The sequence below is a fragment of the Asterias amurensis genome, chromosome 14 (genome assembly GCF_032118995.1).
Source record: "Asterias amurensis chromosome 14, ASM3211899v1".
NCBI classification, from domain to species: domain Eukaryota; kingdom Metazoa; phylum Echinodermata; class Asteroidea; order Forcipulatida; family Asteriidae; genus Asterias; species Asterias amurensis.
This window is the reverse complement of record NC_092661.1, coordinates 15,931,589-15,944,567: the sequence shown is the minus strand read 5'-3', so window position 1 is coordinate 15,944,567 and position 12,979 is coordinate 15,931,589. Positions and strand designations below refer to the sequence as shown.

Genomic DNA, 12,979 nt, shown 5'->3' with positions numbered 1-12,979 from the left:
TCACGTTGAGGCACTCAAACCATGGAGGTAGAACTAATTCTACCTCCATGCTCAAACAAAGAACTACTAGTCTTTGCCCAAGCCGTCAGTGATCGATAAATTGTGTACTACGCTCAGTTGTAAATCGATACAGGGCGCCCTCTTACGGTATGATTGAGACAATTTTACTGGCAACTATCACTGGCCGACGTCTTGGGCCAAGACTAACAAACAACAAATCAAGTCTTCCGACTCAGCCTCCAAAACATTATTCCATGTAACGCCCTCTACTTGTGACTCAAAACAAAATCAGGGTCGCAAACAAAGACTTCAGTGAGGTTTTGTGGACACTATAGATTGTGCAAGTCTCGCGCGCACCGGAGCGAGAAAACACGACAACTGAAGAACTTAATTTTTTTATGAATCAAATCTTTGCTTTAATTTTTTCTTAATGCCGAATCCGAACAACAAAAACAACCATTAGAGCTTGTTTAAATTAGTTTCAGCTTTTTAAACTAATACACAATTACCGGTTAAAGTCTATGTATAGACAAAAGTAAAACTCTGGGACAAGGATGTTTGTTTGATCTTAAATGTTTTGAAACCCCTTTTGTAAATCTACGCCCGCCGAATGTGAAACTACTGAAAGCTGGTTTATACGCGGACGCACGATGGTCGCAAGGGCGTTAGATAAACGCGTGACGCATTTTAAAGAGGAAGCCGACGCCTAAGCGACCAATGAAAAGGCTTAAGTTTCGTGATCGAAGATGGGCACACATTCTTATTTTTTACAAGTAACCTGACCTGAGGTCAAGTTTAAACATCGTTTTTTCTTCGTTTTTATGATGACTTTATTTTTACTTTTATATATGTTGTTAAATATTAGTATTACATTTTTAACAACATATGTCATTTTTATGGTCATAAACTATATTAAACTAAAGTAATGGACGAAACAAAATCTCCCCAACGTAAAACTCCATAAGGTTGGGACCACAATGGTCCCGGAAGTCCAAATCTGCGCGAGACTTGCACAGTCTATTGGTAATTACTCAAAATAATTATTAGCATAAAACCTTACTTGGTAACTAGTAATGGGGAGCTGTTGACAGAGTGCAACATTGTGAGAAACGGCTCCCTCTCAAGTAACGTAGTTTTCGAGAAATAAGTTCCACGAATTTGATTTGGAGACCTCAGAATTAGTTTTGAGTGGTAATTACTCAAAATAACTTCGAGCATAAAAACTTACTTGGTAACAAGCAATGGAGAGCTGTTGATAGTTTAAAACAATGTAACAGCTTCCTCTGAAGTAACGTAGTTTTTGAGAAAGAAGTAATTTTCCACGAATTTGATTCCGAGACCTCATAATTAGTTTTAGAGTCTCGAAATCAAGCATCTGAAAGCACACAATTTATTCTTTCAATTATTATCTCGCAACGACGACCAATATTGAGCTCAAATTTTCACAGGTTTGTTAAAGCACACAATTTATTCTTTCAATTATTGTCTCGCAACGACGACCAATATTGAGCTCAAATTTTCACAGGTTTGTTATTTTATGCATAATGTGGAGATATACCAAGTGAGAAAAGACTGGTCTTTGACAATTACCAATAGTGTCCAGTGTCTTTAAACCATGGAGGAAGAAAATTGGCTTTCTTGTAGTCTTCAAGTCTTGTAGCTGGTTGATAATGATGTAACAAGAGGTGTTCCTACTCCAGCAGTATCTCCCCGAACTTTCTAGTATTTTCTTTTACTTCTAAAGTACCCAGCATTTTACAAAAACGAACCCGGATTTTGGTCGGATCTGAATAATGAAACACACAGTTGCCGAACAAAGGCCCATACGGTGATCTCAACCCAATGAGGAAACATTATTATAAAACGATTGTGTAATTGTTACTGCCGAAATATGTCCATAAATTTGGCCAAGATCAGGTGCATAAAAGCTGCATAAGGGGGCCCCGGCTGGGTAGACATTACACTGGTATGGCATGTGTTTATCACACACCTTCGAACCATTTGGTGGTACGGTGCATGGTTGCACCACAGACATAAAGAACCGTCTAATAAAAAAATCCTTGTTGCGCCGTTGCGGCCCACCGGTTTAAAATATCCTGGATCCGCCCCTGCCCCCCCCCCCCCCCCACCCCTGGATCTCAGTCTGAGTAAAGTATTGACCACGGGGCCCAATATCACCAAGCAACTTAGCAAACTAGTGTTTATCAACATGATTTGCTACGTGCGTGACAAACCGAGTGCACAGGCCTAGCTTGGTGCCACAATGAAAAATGCCAAACAAGATTTGTCAGTTCTTAGCAAGTTTTTGTGCTATAGACCTAAATGGTTTTTAATGGGCTGCTGTGACTTTTTTTTAAATATTGGCCTACATAGGTCATCCAAACAGGGACATAAAATTAGAGCAGAGCCACAAGAAAAAACGATACTTTAAGCAATAGTCTCAAATTTTGTTTCTTCGTTCGGTTCGTATACTTTTGAAAAACTACAAAAGATATCCTTTTTCATTCACATAAATTTCCATACTTATTAATCAGCACTTCGATGCTGAGGCTTTGACAAGTAGCTGGATAGATGCATGCATTGCAAAAACACACTGTATTTGCAGTAAGGAATTGTTCGTTGGGATATTTTTAATAGCTTTTTTATTCTTCTGCTACAAAAAAACCTGTCCTGCTTAAAGTTAAAGTACTAGAATTTGAACGCCTTGAATAAAAAGGCGTAAAATGTAAATCATACAGCTCAGACCCGTTTCTCAGTGAGTGCTGCTCATTATGCTCCAACATTTTATACTAAAAAAATTAACTTAGAGGACATTCATAATGGTCAGTGTTACAAAATTTAGATTTCGAAATCGTTTTGATCCACCCACCCACCCCAAATTTAAATATTGATTTACTTCACACTGCACTAACTAAAGAATAAAGTAATGCCTCAAATTATGCAGATTATTACGAGGTCAAAGGAGATCGAGCAGCCTTCTTTATTTTATCATGTAAAGAAAAAAGAAGGAATTCCGACTTTCAGTTTATATTTCTTTTGACCCACCCACCCACAATTTCGATGAATGGCCCCTTAAAAAATAACCCCAAAAACCGCACTCACCGTGTGTTAAATTACTGTACCTACATAAAGACAGCAAAAAAGGTAACTAGGCTGTTGTAAAAGCACCTATAATTTAAAAATTGTTACTCATAATCTAAAAACGAAAATACCCGGAGACGAAAATTTTTATTACGGGGATTTGGACACCTTGTTTGTTACAATCAGTCGAGTATTGTTGTCGCGGTCGGTGCTTACAGGTGAAAAGTGCCCATTTCCATTGTTGCAGTAACTCCTATTGACATGATCGTCTCTCCTCTGATTCAGCGTGAAGCTAATAGCGGGAGTTTTGAAAAGCGGTTCTTGTCAATAGGAATTACTGCATCAATGGTAATCGGCACTTTTCACTTGTAAGCATTTACCGCGACACTCGACTGATTGTAAAAACAAGGTGTCAAATTCACCGTAATCAAATTGTCCGTCTCCTGGTTTTTTCTTTTTTAGAATATGAGTAACAATTATAAAAGATAGGTGCTTTTACAACAGCCGAGTTACTTGTTTTGCTGTCTTTATATTATTAGCTTAATTCTGAATGCAGCCACACAAATACCTTAGATGTATTGTCTAGTGTTTTAGAGCATGGATGAAATAAACTTAATACAATTCAATTCAAGGTATTTTTTTCAAATATTCGTAGCCAAAGGCTAAATTACAATTGAATTTACAAGGTAAAAAACATCAAGATTACATACATTGAAGGGAAATATACAAAACATTAAACCAACATAAAATTTAAATAAGAATGAAGGAGATTGGCAATACAAACGAAAAACATCCAAATCGCCTGCAAGGAAGTTTAAGTCCAAGGGTGGAATGCATATCCTGTATAATTGGAGGGGATATTTGGCAAATTGAGTCCCCAAATATTCCAAAGTGCAATAAAATCAAGGTCCACACTAGTTGAGTAATGTCTGAATGACATGATTGTGATCTTAGATTCGCCGTTTCACGAAGTGGCGAATCCGTCTAAACTGATGCTTTGGGGCATTTTCGTTTTTTTACATTTTCTTAATTAATTGATGTCCTCAAACATTTCTGCAATCGCGGCCGATCGAGGTATTCTATATCTATGTGAATTAACTTTCGGTAAACAGTGTTGTCCAAGGCCCACACTTCTTGTACCACAACTTATATATAAAATAACAAACCTGTGAAAATTTAGGCTCAATCGGTCATCGGAGTCGGGAGAAAATAACGGGAAAACCCACCCTTGTTTCCCCACGTTTCGCCGTGTCATGACATGTGTTTAAAATAAATCCGTAATTCTCGCTATCGAGAATTGATATTGTTTTAAAGTTTTCTCAAAAAGTAAAGCATTTCATAAAATAATATTTCAAGATAAGTCTTTCACCATTACCTTCTGTAAACCCTGTAAATTATTTGTTAATCTGTGAACTTTTAAAATTTTTTCTGTACCGATAGTGTCCAATGGCTTTAAGCAAAGTTCGCATTTAAGGACCATTTGTGGCCTAGCGGCTGTATAAACTGGTGCAAATTATGCGTTGTGACGACTTGGCGAATCCGCGCGCCTTTTGTGTGAGATGAATGGGGGTGCAGCGGTTTTTGCATTTACACGAACCGGGGAATAAGTTTGGAACCTAATCAGCTTTCTTAAAGAGCATCTAAATAAATAAATAAGTATCTAGTCATATTAGGTAAAGTATCAACTGAAAATAATGTTACATTTATATTTAGGGGGCAACTTCTCCAATTAAAACTTTAGTTTCCGTTTATGCATTAGGCCCAAGTGTAATTTTAAACACATTTTATACATAAATATGATAGTGAAAACATAATTTTCCCAACGTATAATATAAAAGAAATTGTTGTTGTCTTTTAAAACAATTAATCATCACATTAAAGCTAGTGAAGATGTAAAAATCTACATGTTTAATTTTGATGTTCAGATAAATTGGGGCAAACCGGAGACAAAAGAAGGGGGGAGGGGCCTTTTATACGCCGTTGCCCATTTGAAGCTAAATAGTACTCAAGTCATACAAAAAACAAAATTTGCATTTAATTTCACAGACTGTCGCCAAAAACGACCACTTATAGTACTAACTTAGGGACAATTGTTCACTTGATATGCTATGATTAGGCCTACACAAATACATAAATTATAACTTTTGAAAGAAAAGACAAAATACATAGGAAAGTGATATGACTAAAACTTGTTATCATGGCACATGTATCCCATTTGAACCATACCAAACCGAGGCTGGAAAGGAAAATAGTCTGATCCCTTTTCATAAATTGAGAATTCAAACTATATCAGTTTTATTGTGTTTATAAGGAATAAGACAATCAGTGTGCTAAAAAAGCTCTAAACTGCCTTGTTGCATTTGAGTTTTGAGGGCTTAATTTCAGCAGTTTTTCAGAAGACGTTATAAAGACACTGGACACTATTGGTAATTGTCAAAGACCAGTTTGTCACTTTGCGTGTCTCAACATATGTATAAAATAAAAAACCTGTGAAAATTTGAGCTCATTTTGTTGCGAGATAATAATGCAAGAAAAAAAAAACACTCTTGTTACTTGATTTCGAGACCTCAAAATCTAATTCCGAGGTCTCGAAAATTACTTCTTTCTCGAAAACTAAATCACTTCAGAGGGAGACGTTTCGCACAATGTTGATACTATCAACAGCTCCCCATTACTCGTTACCAAGTAAGGTTTTATGCAAATAATTATGTCGAGTAATTACCAATAGTGTCCACTGCCTTTAAATAAACCATTAATAAACATTAGGCCTCTCTCCTGTACATACTTACTAAGGTAATACACATGATTGGTAAAGCTGACAAAAAGTCACAGAAAGTATTCATGTTTACCTTTTAAAATTTAGATTATAATGTAGATTATACAATCAAATTAATCTGTGAAGATTTCATTTCAATGTGTTAGCGTTTCAGATATCACCCAAACCCTGAGTGGTAATGTCCTGGCAGGAAGAACAATAACATACACAATCTGAGGAAAGTATTTTTACAGAAACCCTTTTCAGAATAAAGTTTTTGGGAATAAAAACTGGTATATTTTCCCATAACCACATTACTCCGAAGTGAAATGATTCCCCAAATGCTTTATACTTCTGAAAGCTGCTCATACAAAGTTTAGGAGTTATAACCCATTTATAGGAGTGATAACCGCTATGATGTTCACAATGCATCGTCTTCAAATGAGTCCTCCAACTTCTCTAAAGCCTCATTCAGCTCCACTTGCGCTTTCGTCAACTTGCGTTGGATTTCGTCTCTCTTTCGTTTGGATTCTTCAGTCTGTTTTGAAATAAAACAATTCAAGTGAGAAAAAAAAAACAATCAATGTTACTTCAACACAAAAATGCACTGATTATGGTTCATATTCCAATAAGGGAAGGATTCTTGGTATTGTGTCCAACTAAGAACTACATAAACAATGCAAATGCACCAGGGGTCGATTTCACAAAGAGTTAGGACTAGTCCTAACTTAGGACTAGTCCTAGGAGATATACAAATTGCATGGATAGTCCTAAGTTAGGACGAGTAACTGGTCCTAACTCGAGATAAGACTAGTCCTAACTCTCTGTGAAATCCACCCCTGGTCAGTCTGCTGCCTCAGCTATCCTAAGTCTTCCATTACAAACTTTCACTATATAGCTAGTGTTAAAGGCCTTTTTATAAGTAGGATTTAAAACTTTTCTTAGGACCAAAACCAACGTAGAAGCCGCGGCCTATAAGCCACAGATATCAGTAAGAGAGGTTTGCGATTACACCATGTGAATATCTTGTTTGAGTAGTGTTGGTTCTGAAAAGAACCGGTGGTTAACGGCTAACAGTTCAATAAGTATGCTCATCAATCGTCTTCAGGAGAAAGCTGGACTCTCGAGCTGGTTGCTGCTAAGTACTTTGCTAAGTGGTGTGCGAAGGCGGGAGCTAGATAAGGTTGGTCTAGGTCGGTGAAGCTTATGGGCTTGATCGAGTGGGATTGAAACTTAAACTGAAGCCCACAGGGAGTGGCCATGGAGTGTGCGCTCACTGAACTGAATCAGTTGGTGACAAGCACAGGGAAGTAAAAGGAATCTAGAGGAGACTGAGGGTACAGATGACTCAAGTCTAACAGGTAGAGGATGTTACCTTGAATATAGGAGATCCATTAGTCGGGGAGGAGAGGGAGCCAAACGTCACTGTGCCTATGTCTCAAAAACCATGTTAAGCTTGTAGATCCCGATGGCCTCTCTGATCCGTCAGGGGTGCCACACCTCAACGGGCGTGTTGACTTCTGCAGCACCCCCGTCTACCGAGTGGTCGGCGACGTTGGAGTGGTTGATGATGGCTGACTTCTCCAAATCTCCCCTCCTTCTGGGCTCGATGCTCTTTGAGTCTAGTTTAAAGGTTACACTTGGTTTCCCGGCCATAATCTTCTCACATCCACATGGAATTCGGTAAACTCCTGCACGAGAGGAGGAATCTTCCTTGTCCTTGTTTGATTGAAGAGAGCTTTGAAGTTTCTTTGGAGCAGAGTGGTTGACCTTGATCCCTGCTTGCCGGAAGATACGCTGGAGACAGGGGAGGGGGACCTATAGGCCAAACATAATAAGGGTGTGGGTGGTTGACTCTGGGTTTAGGAGACCCTGTCGTCAGGATTGGGGACTGGCTTACTTGTCTTGACTTGTCTTGAGTTGTATGACTGTTGCACTTCTGGTGAAGTCTGTCTGGATCACAGATGTTGTAGGCATGTTGAACCAGAGTGCATGCAGTTGACAGAAACTTGATTTTTGGATGGTGGAAGGTACGCTGGTTGACGTAGCGGTCTGTGTGGGTAGGTTTCCTGTAGATGCTGTGGTGGAGTTTGCCATCTGGTTTCCTGGTGGTGAGAACATCAAGGAAAGCGAACTTGCATGACTGAGTGATCGTTGGTGAACTTAGAACAAGGGTCGCAACAAGAAAAAACAATAATAATAATAATATCAGAGTCTTATATAGCGCAAGTATCTACCAAACAAGGTACTCAAGGCGCAGAGTATATACAAACTTCAAGAAAGATAGGTTATTACAGTGATTAATTCTAAGACCCAAATGTTTAGCACCTTACAAGGGTTTACAAGGTGCTGCTACGGCGCATATAGCAGCCACTGCCAGGAACCCCGGGGCAAACCCCTTCTCTTTTCGATAAGTGTACTGGGTTCTTTTACATGCGTTACACAACACATTGGACCAACGGCTTTACGTCCCATCCGAAGGACAAAGCAATGGTTAAGTGTCTTGCTTAAGGACACAAGTGTCACGACTGGGGATTCGAACCCACACTCTGCTGATCAGAAATACCAGAGTTTGAATTCGGTGCTCTTAACCGCTCGACCACGACACTTCCACATAAAGGTTTGGTACTGAGTCAGCAGCCGGTGCGACTTATCAGGATTGGTACAAAAAGTGAGGTCGGCCGCTAGGCACCAAGTGTTGAAGCGCCCCTGCAGAGTGCCGCAACTGGTTCACCACGAACCAGTTTTCGAGAACACCCAGCATGTCAGGGGGAGATCCTGAGAAGCTAGATGAAGAAACCCAGACCCCAGTTAGAAGAGGACATCCACCTGTCGGGGCAGGACCACAATGCGGTGGACAAGCAGCGGACCAGCAGCCTGATCAGTCACGTAAACCACGGTTGACGATGCCAAAATGTGTCAACGAGGACTTTGCAGTCCTCCTCCTCCTCCTCCTCCTCCAGCTATGTGAGAACCCGTTGGACCAACGAGGGAAGAGTATGCTTATAGCCACTAGTCCCACAGGAACAACAGGGCATCCGCCCACCATGTAGAAGGGTGGTGTGTCTGCTCCACGAGTGGCTGATCGATCAGTGAGACGGAAGAGCAACTGAATGATCTGTAAATGCTGTTTGAAGCTTTGCATGGTGTGGAGAATAAGATTAACTATAAATATAAATATGAATAGTAAGCTTGCGGGTACAACCATGTGTCTTTAGAGGGAGTGTTGGCTCTGAAAAGAGCCATTTGGTCTCGACATTTCAAACAGTATACTCTGCTCGTCCCGTTGTGGTATCGAAGTTTCAAACAGTATACTCTGCCCGTTGCCAAAAGATGAGCAGAGTATACTGTTCGAAACGACAAGACCAAACCGGCTATTTTCAGAGCCAACACTCCCTCAAAAGAGATTTTACACATGGTTGTACCCGCAAGTTTATTATTCATATTTATAGTTACAGTTACTCTGAATGAACTGTGGCCGAATGGGCACATCCATACCCGGATAGGGTCTCGCCGCCCAGAAGGTGCACCGCAGATAGGTTGACCCTTGTTGCGCATGCACAAATGGAAGTGCTCCAGCTGTTACCAGGGACCAAAACTGCTTCAAAGGCGTTGGCCATGGCCAACAACTCAAGGGCGCTGACAGCTCATCGCCTGGCAGGGGTTAAAAGGGCCCCCAACCAGAAAGGGATAGTCAGTGAATGGAGGGGCCTGCGAAAGGCCTTGCCTCCCATCAGGTTGGCCCTGATCAGCCACTACCACGAGAGAGGAAGCAGCCGCCTGGGAGGGTAGAATGTGAGCATGTGCAACTTGATTGGTCGCATTTGCAACATGCCAGAGTTCACCAACAGCCTGAGCCAGGCACGTGCCGGGGCCATCGCGGCCAGTAGAAAGAGGTAAGCGCATTGCTGAACATTCCGTAGGCATTCCCTTGTAGGGCGTGCCATTCTCGTTTTGGAAGGTTGGGACTTCTCAGAATTTACACAAAATCTGAGGTTGGTTGCCACTGGCTCACCAGGAGCCAAATGTTTTGTGACACAAAGACCCCTTGCATTCGCTGCGCAGCCACAACTGCTCAAACTACCTGGTGAATACGCGAGGGGAGTTCGGGAGGCCGAAATGGAGAAGTGCTATCAAGTAGCAGATCACATCGTTTTGGAACGGCAGAAACTCCAAGTACCCTGTCTGACTGGGTCATGCAGGTATGCGTCCTACAAATTGGGCAGATGAATCAGTCACTTGCGCCAACCCCCAGGAAAGCGCAGCTGGCTGTTGCCTTTGCTGGCCAAAATATGCTTAGGGCTGGGCTGGCCCCCCAACCAATGAGTTGTTTACATGGCAACAAAATCCATTGGTCTCTCAGTCGTTTTCAACCGCATGCCTTTGTCAGCATTAGCTCCTGAAACGAGTAGCAGATTCTCAAAATGTTGCGCACTGCAGGAGTGGGGAAGGAATGAACCATGTGCCTAGTACATACCCAAGCAACAGTCAGGGGACCCCCAGGACAGACTGCTCCAACCTCTTTAAGCCCTGCTCGGATTACAGTGCCTTGACCATGGGGCGGAGGTTGACTTTAGAGTCCGGGGGCCTGTAGGCCTGCTCAACCCTCGACTCTCTATGGCAGGGGGGGGGGGGGGGATTGCAATCATTATACCTCCTGAGTTGCGGGCTCGTCACACCAAACAGGGGGTGGACAAGTAAAGCGTGCATGTAGGTGACAATGGATGCCTTTTTATTACTATTGCTTTTAGAGCTGACCTTTTTTTAGCTTTCACCAACAGACCCTCGTTGTTTACACATTGGTTTGTACACAATATGTTGCACACATACCCGTTCACATAGTTTTCACGGTGTTCAACTGTTATTTACTCATTAAGTAAGCATACTGTGATTCAAACCACAACATAATTTGCATTGTTTATGATCTCCACATGACAACAACAAAAACGTTTTATTTTTGCAAAGTTTCCGAAACAATGATTTTAAAAATAGTCAAACTTCATTCATTCATTCATTCAAACTGATATTTATTTCCATACTTCATGAAAACAGAGTACAAACAATGTTTTTGAGGAATAACCAATAAACAAAGCTATTTAATGAGGGTGAGAAAAATAAATGCATAGAGTATGGAGGCATCATCTGGAAGCCGAGGCTTATGTAGGGATGCCTGTGGACAGACAATAAACGGGGACAAGAACGAACGGACTGACAAAACGAACAAAGACAGACACGATGAAGACAACAATGATGAGAACACTAATTGCACAACAACAACAACGACGACGACGACGACGACGACGACGACGACGACGACGACGACAACGACGACGACGACGATAACGATAACAATAACAATAACATCAACAATAACAATAACAATAACAATAATAACTAGAGATTGTGAACAATCACAAAGCTGTTCCAGAATGTTTTGTTAAGAAAAGTATTCTATGCTTTAACAAAACCCATACATAACAGCTTTATGAAATGTGATTACCTTGTCTTTTATCTCATACTGAATCGAAATAAGCTTTAAAATTAGAATTTAAGGTCAACATGGCATCGTGGTCATTATTTGAAATAAATTTAATTATTGTTAAAAAATCGGTTGTGTAGTTCTTGAGATATGATCCAACTTCCGGGAAGTAAAGGTCAATACACCTGTACTGGGTCGCGGTAAATCAAGTTCGATTTTGAATGCCTAAAGAGTCTAAAACTGAAAAAGATTGAAAATCGGTTGTGTAGTTCTTAAGATATGGTCCCACTTCCGGTTGACCCAGAAAAAAGTCAACATGGGGGTCATGGTTTTCAAAGTTAATATTTAATGCCTAAGGAGTCTATAACTGAAAAAGTTTGAAAAAGTTCACTCCTTTGGGTGAGGAGGAGAGTTATCGGTATCTTGGTGTTCTTGAATCGGACCATGTCCTTCACGAGGAATCAAAGGTAAGGCTGAAGGCAGAATACATCAGGCGTGTAAAAAAATGTTTGAAGTCTAAACTAAACGGGGGGAACATGATTAAGGCGATTAACACATGGGCTGTGTCTTTGATGAGGTACAGTGCGGGTATTGTCGAGTGGACTAAGGAAGATCTAGATGTCACTGACAGGAGGACAAGAAAACTAATGACCATGCATGGCATGCTACACCCGCGGTCAAATGTTAGTAGACTCTATCTTCCGAGGTCAGAGGGCGGAAGGGGGTTGTTTAGCGTGGCGGACAGTGTTAAGATCGAGCGCAGAAGCTTGCATTGTCATGTCAGGAGGACCGAGGAGAGCCTGTTGAAAGTTGGACAAAGGTACACGAGGGCAGACGAAGTTGGGCCGAAGGAATACAAGAGGGAAAGGAAGGAGGAAAGACATAAAGATTGGAGGAACAAACCACTTCATGGCCGGTTCTTGAGGTGTACTGAGGAAGTGGCCAGCAGCAAGTCATGGAATTGGTTAAAGAGTGGAGAACTAAAGAAGGAAACAGAGGGCTTGAATACTGCGGCGCAAGACCAGTCTCTAAGGACAAATGTAATGAAGGCAAGGATAGAGAAAGCAAACGTCTCTCCTATGTGTAGAATGTGCAATAAAGCAGAGGAGACTGTATTTCATATTGTTAGCGAATGCAGTAAGATGGCCCAAACGGAGTACAAAGGAAGACATGACAAGCTGGCCAAGGTGATTCACTGGGATCTGTGTAAGAAGTATGGTGTCAAAGTGCTTGCGAAATGGTACGAGCATGTTCCGGAAAAAGTTGTAGAGACCGACCAGGTCAAGATCCTTTGGGACTTTAACATTCAGACCGATCATGTTATACCACATAGGCGTCCGGATGTTGTGCTATTAGATAAGACGAAGAAGATGTGTCATCTCATTGACATAGCTGTGCCAGGTGATATAAGGGTAGCTTCGAAGGAGATGGAAAAGATCGAGAAGTACCAGGACCTGGCTAGGGAACTTCGTAAGATTTGGCAGGTAAAGGTAAAAGTAGTCCCCGTGGTGGTTGGAGCACTTGGCACCATTCCCAAAGCACTGGGGAAACATCTAGATGAAATAGGGACAAATGTGAGGGTAGATCTGTTACAGAAGGCAGCGCTTTTGGGAACAGCGAGGATCCTGAGAAAGACTCTTGAGATCTAAGGCTACGGGACGTAG

General features: G+C 41.3%; 1 protein-coding gene across 3 annotated transcripts in view; it reads right to left on the bottom strand.

Annotated features, from left to right (window-relative positions):
- Positions 1–2,269: 2,269 nt before the first annotated feature.
- The window catches only part of LOC139947235 (sterile alpha motif domain-containing protein 9-like), a 30,884-nt gene continuing 20,174 nt past the window's right edge, over positions 2,270–12,979 (bottom strand). For 2 of the 3 annotated variants that reach the window (XM_071945113.1, XM_071945115.1), the window contains one exon: positions 7,733–7,941. In XM_071945113.1, coding sequence (XP_071801214.1) covers positions 7,795–7,941 — 147 coding nt within the window. In that variant the 3' untranslated portion in view covers positions 7,733–7,794. Of the gene's footprint in view, positions 6,375–7,732; positions 7,942–12,979 lie in introns of those variants that run through there. The other variant, XM_071945114.1, reaches the window with a different exon arrangement.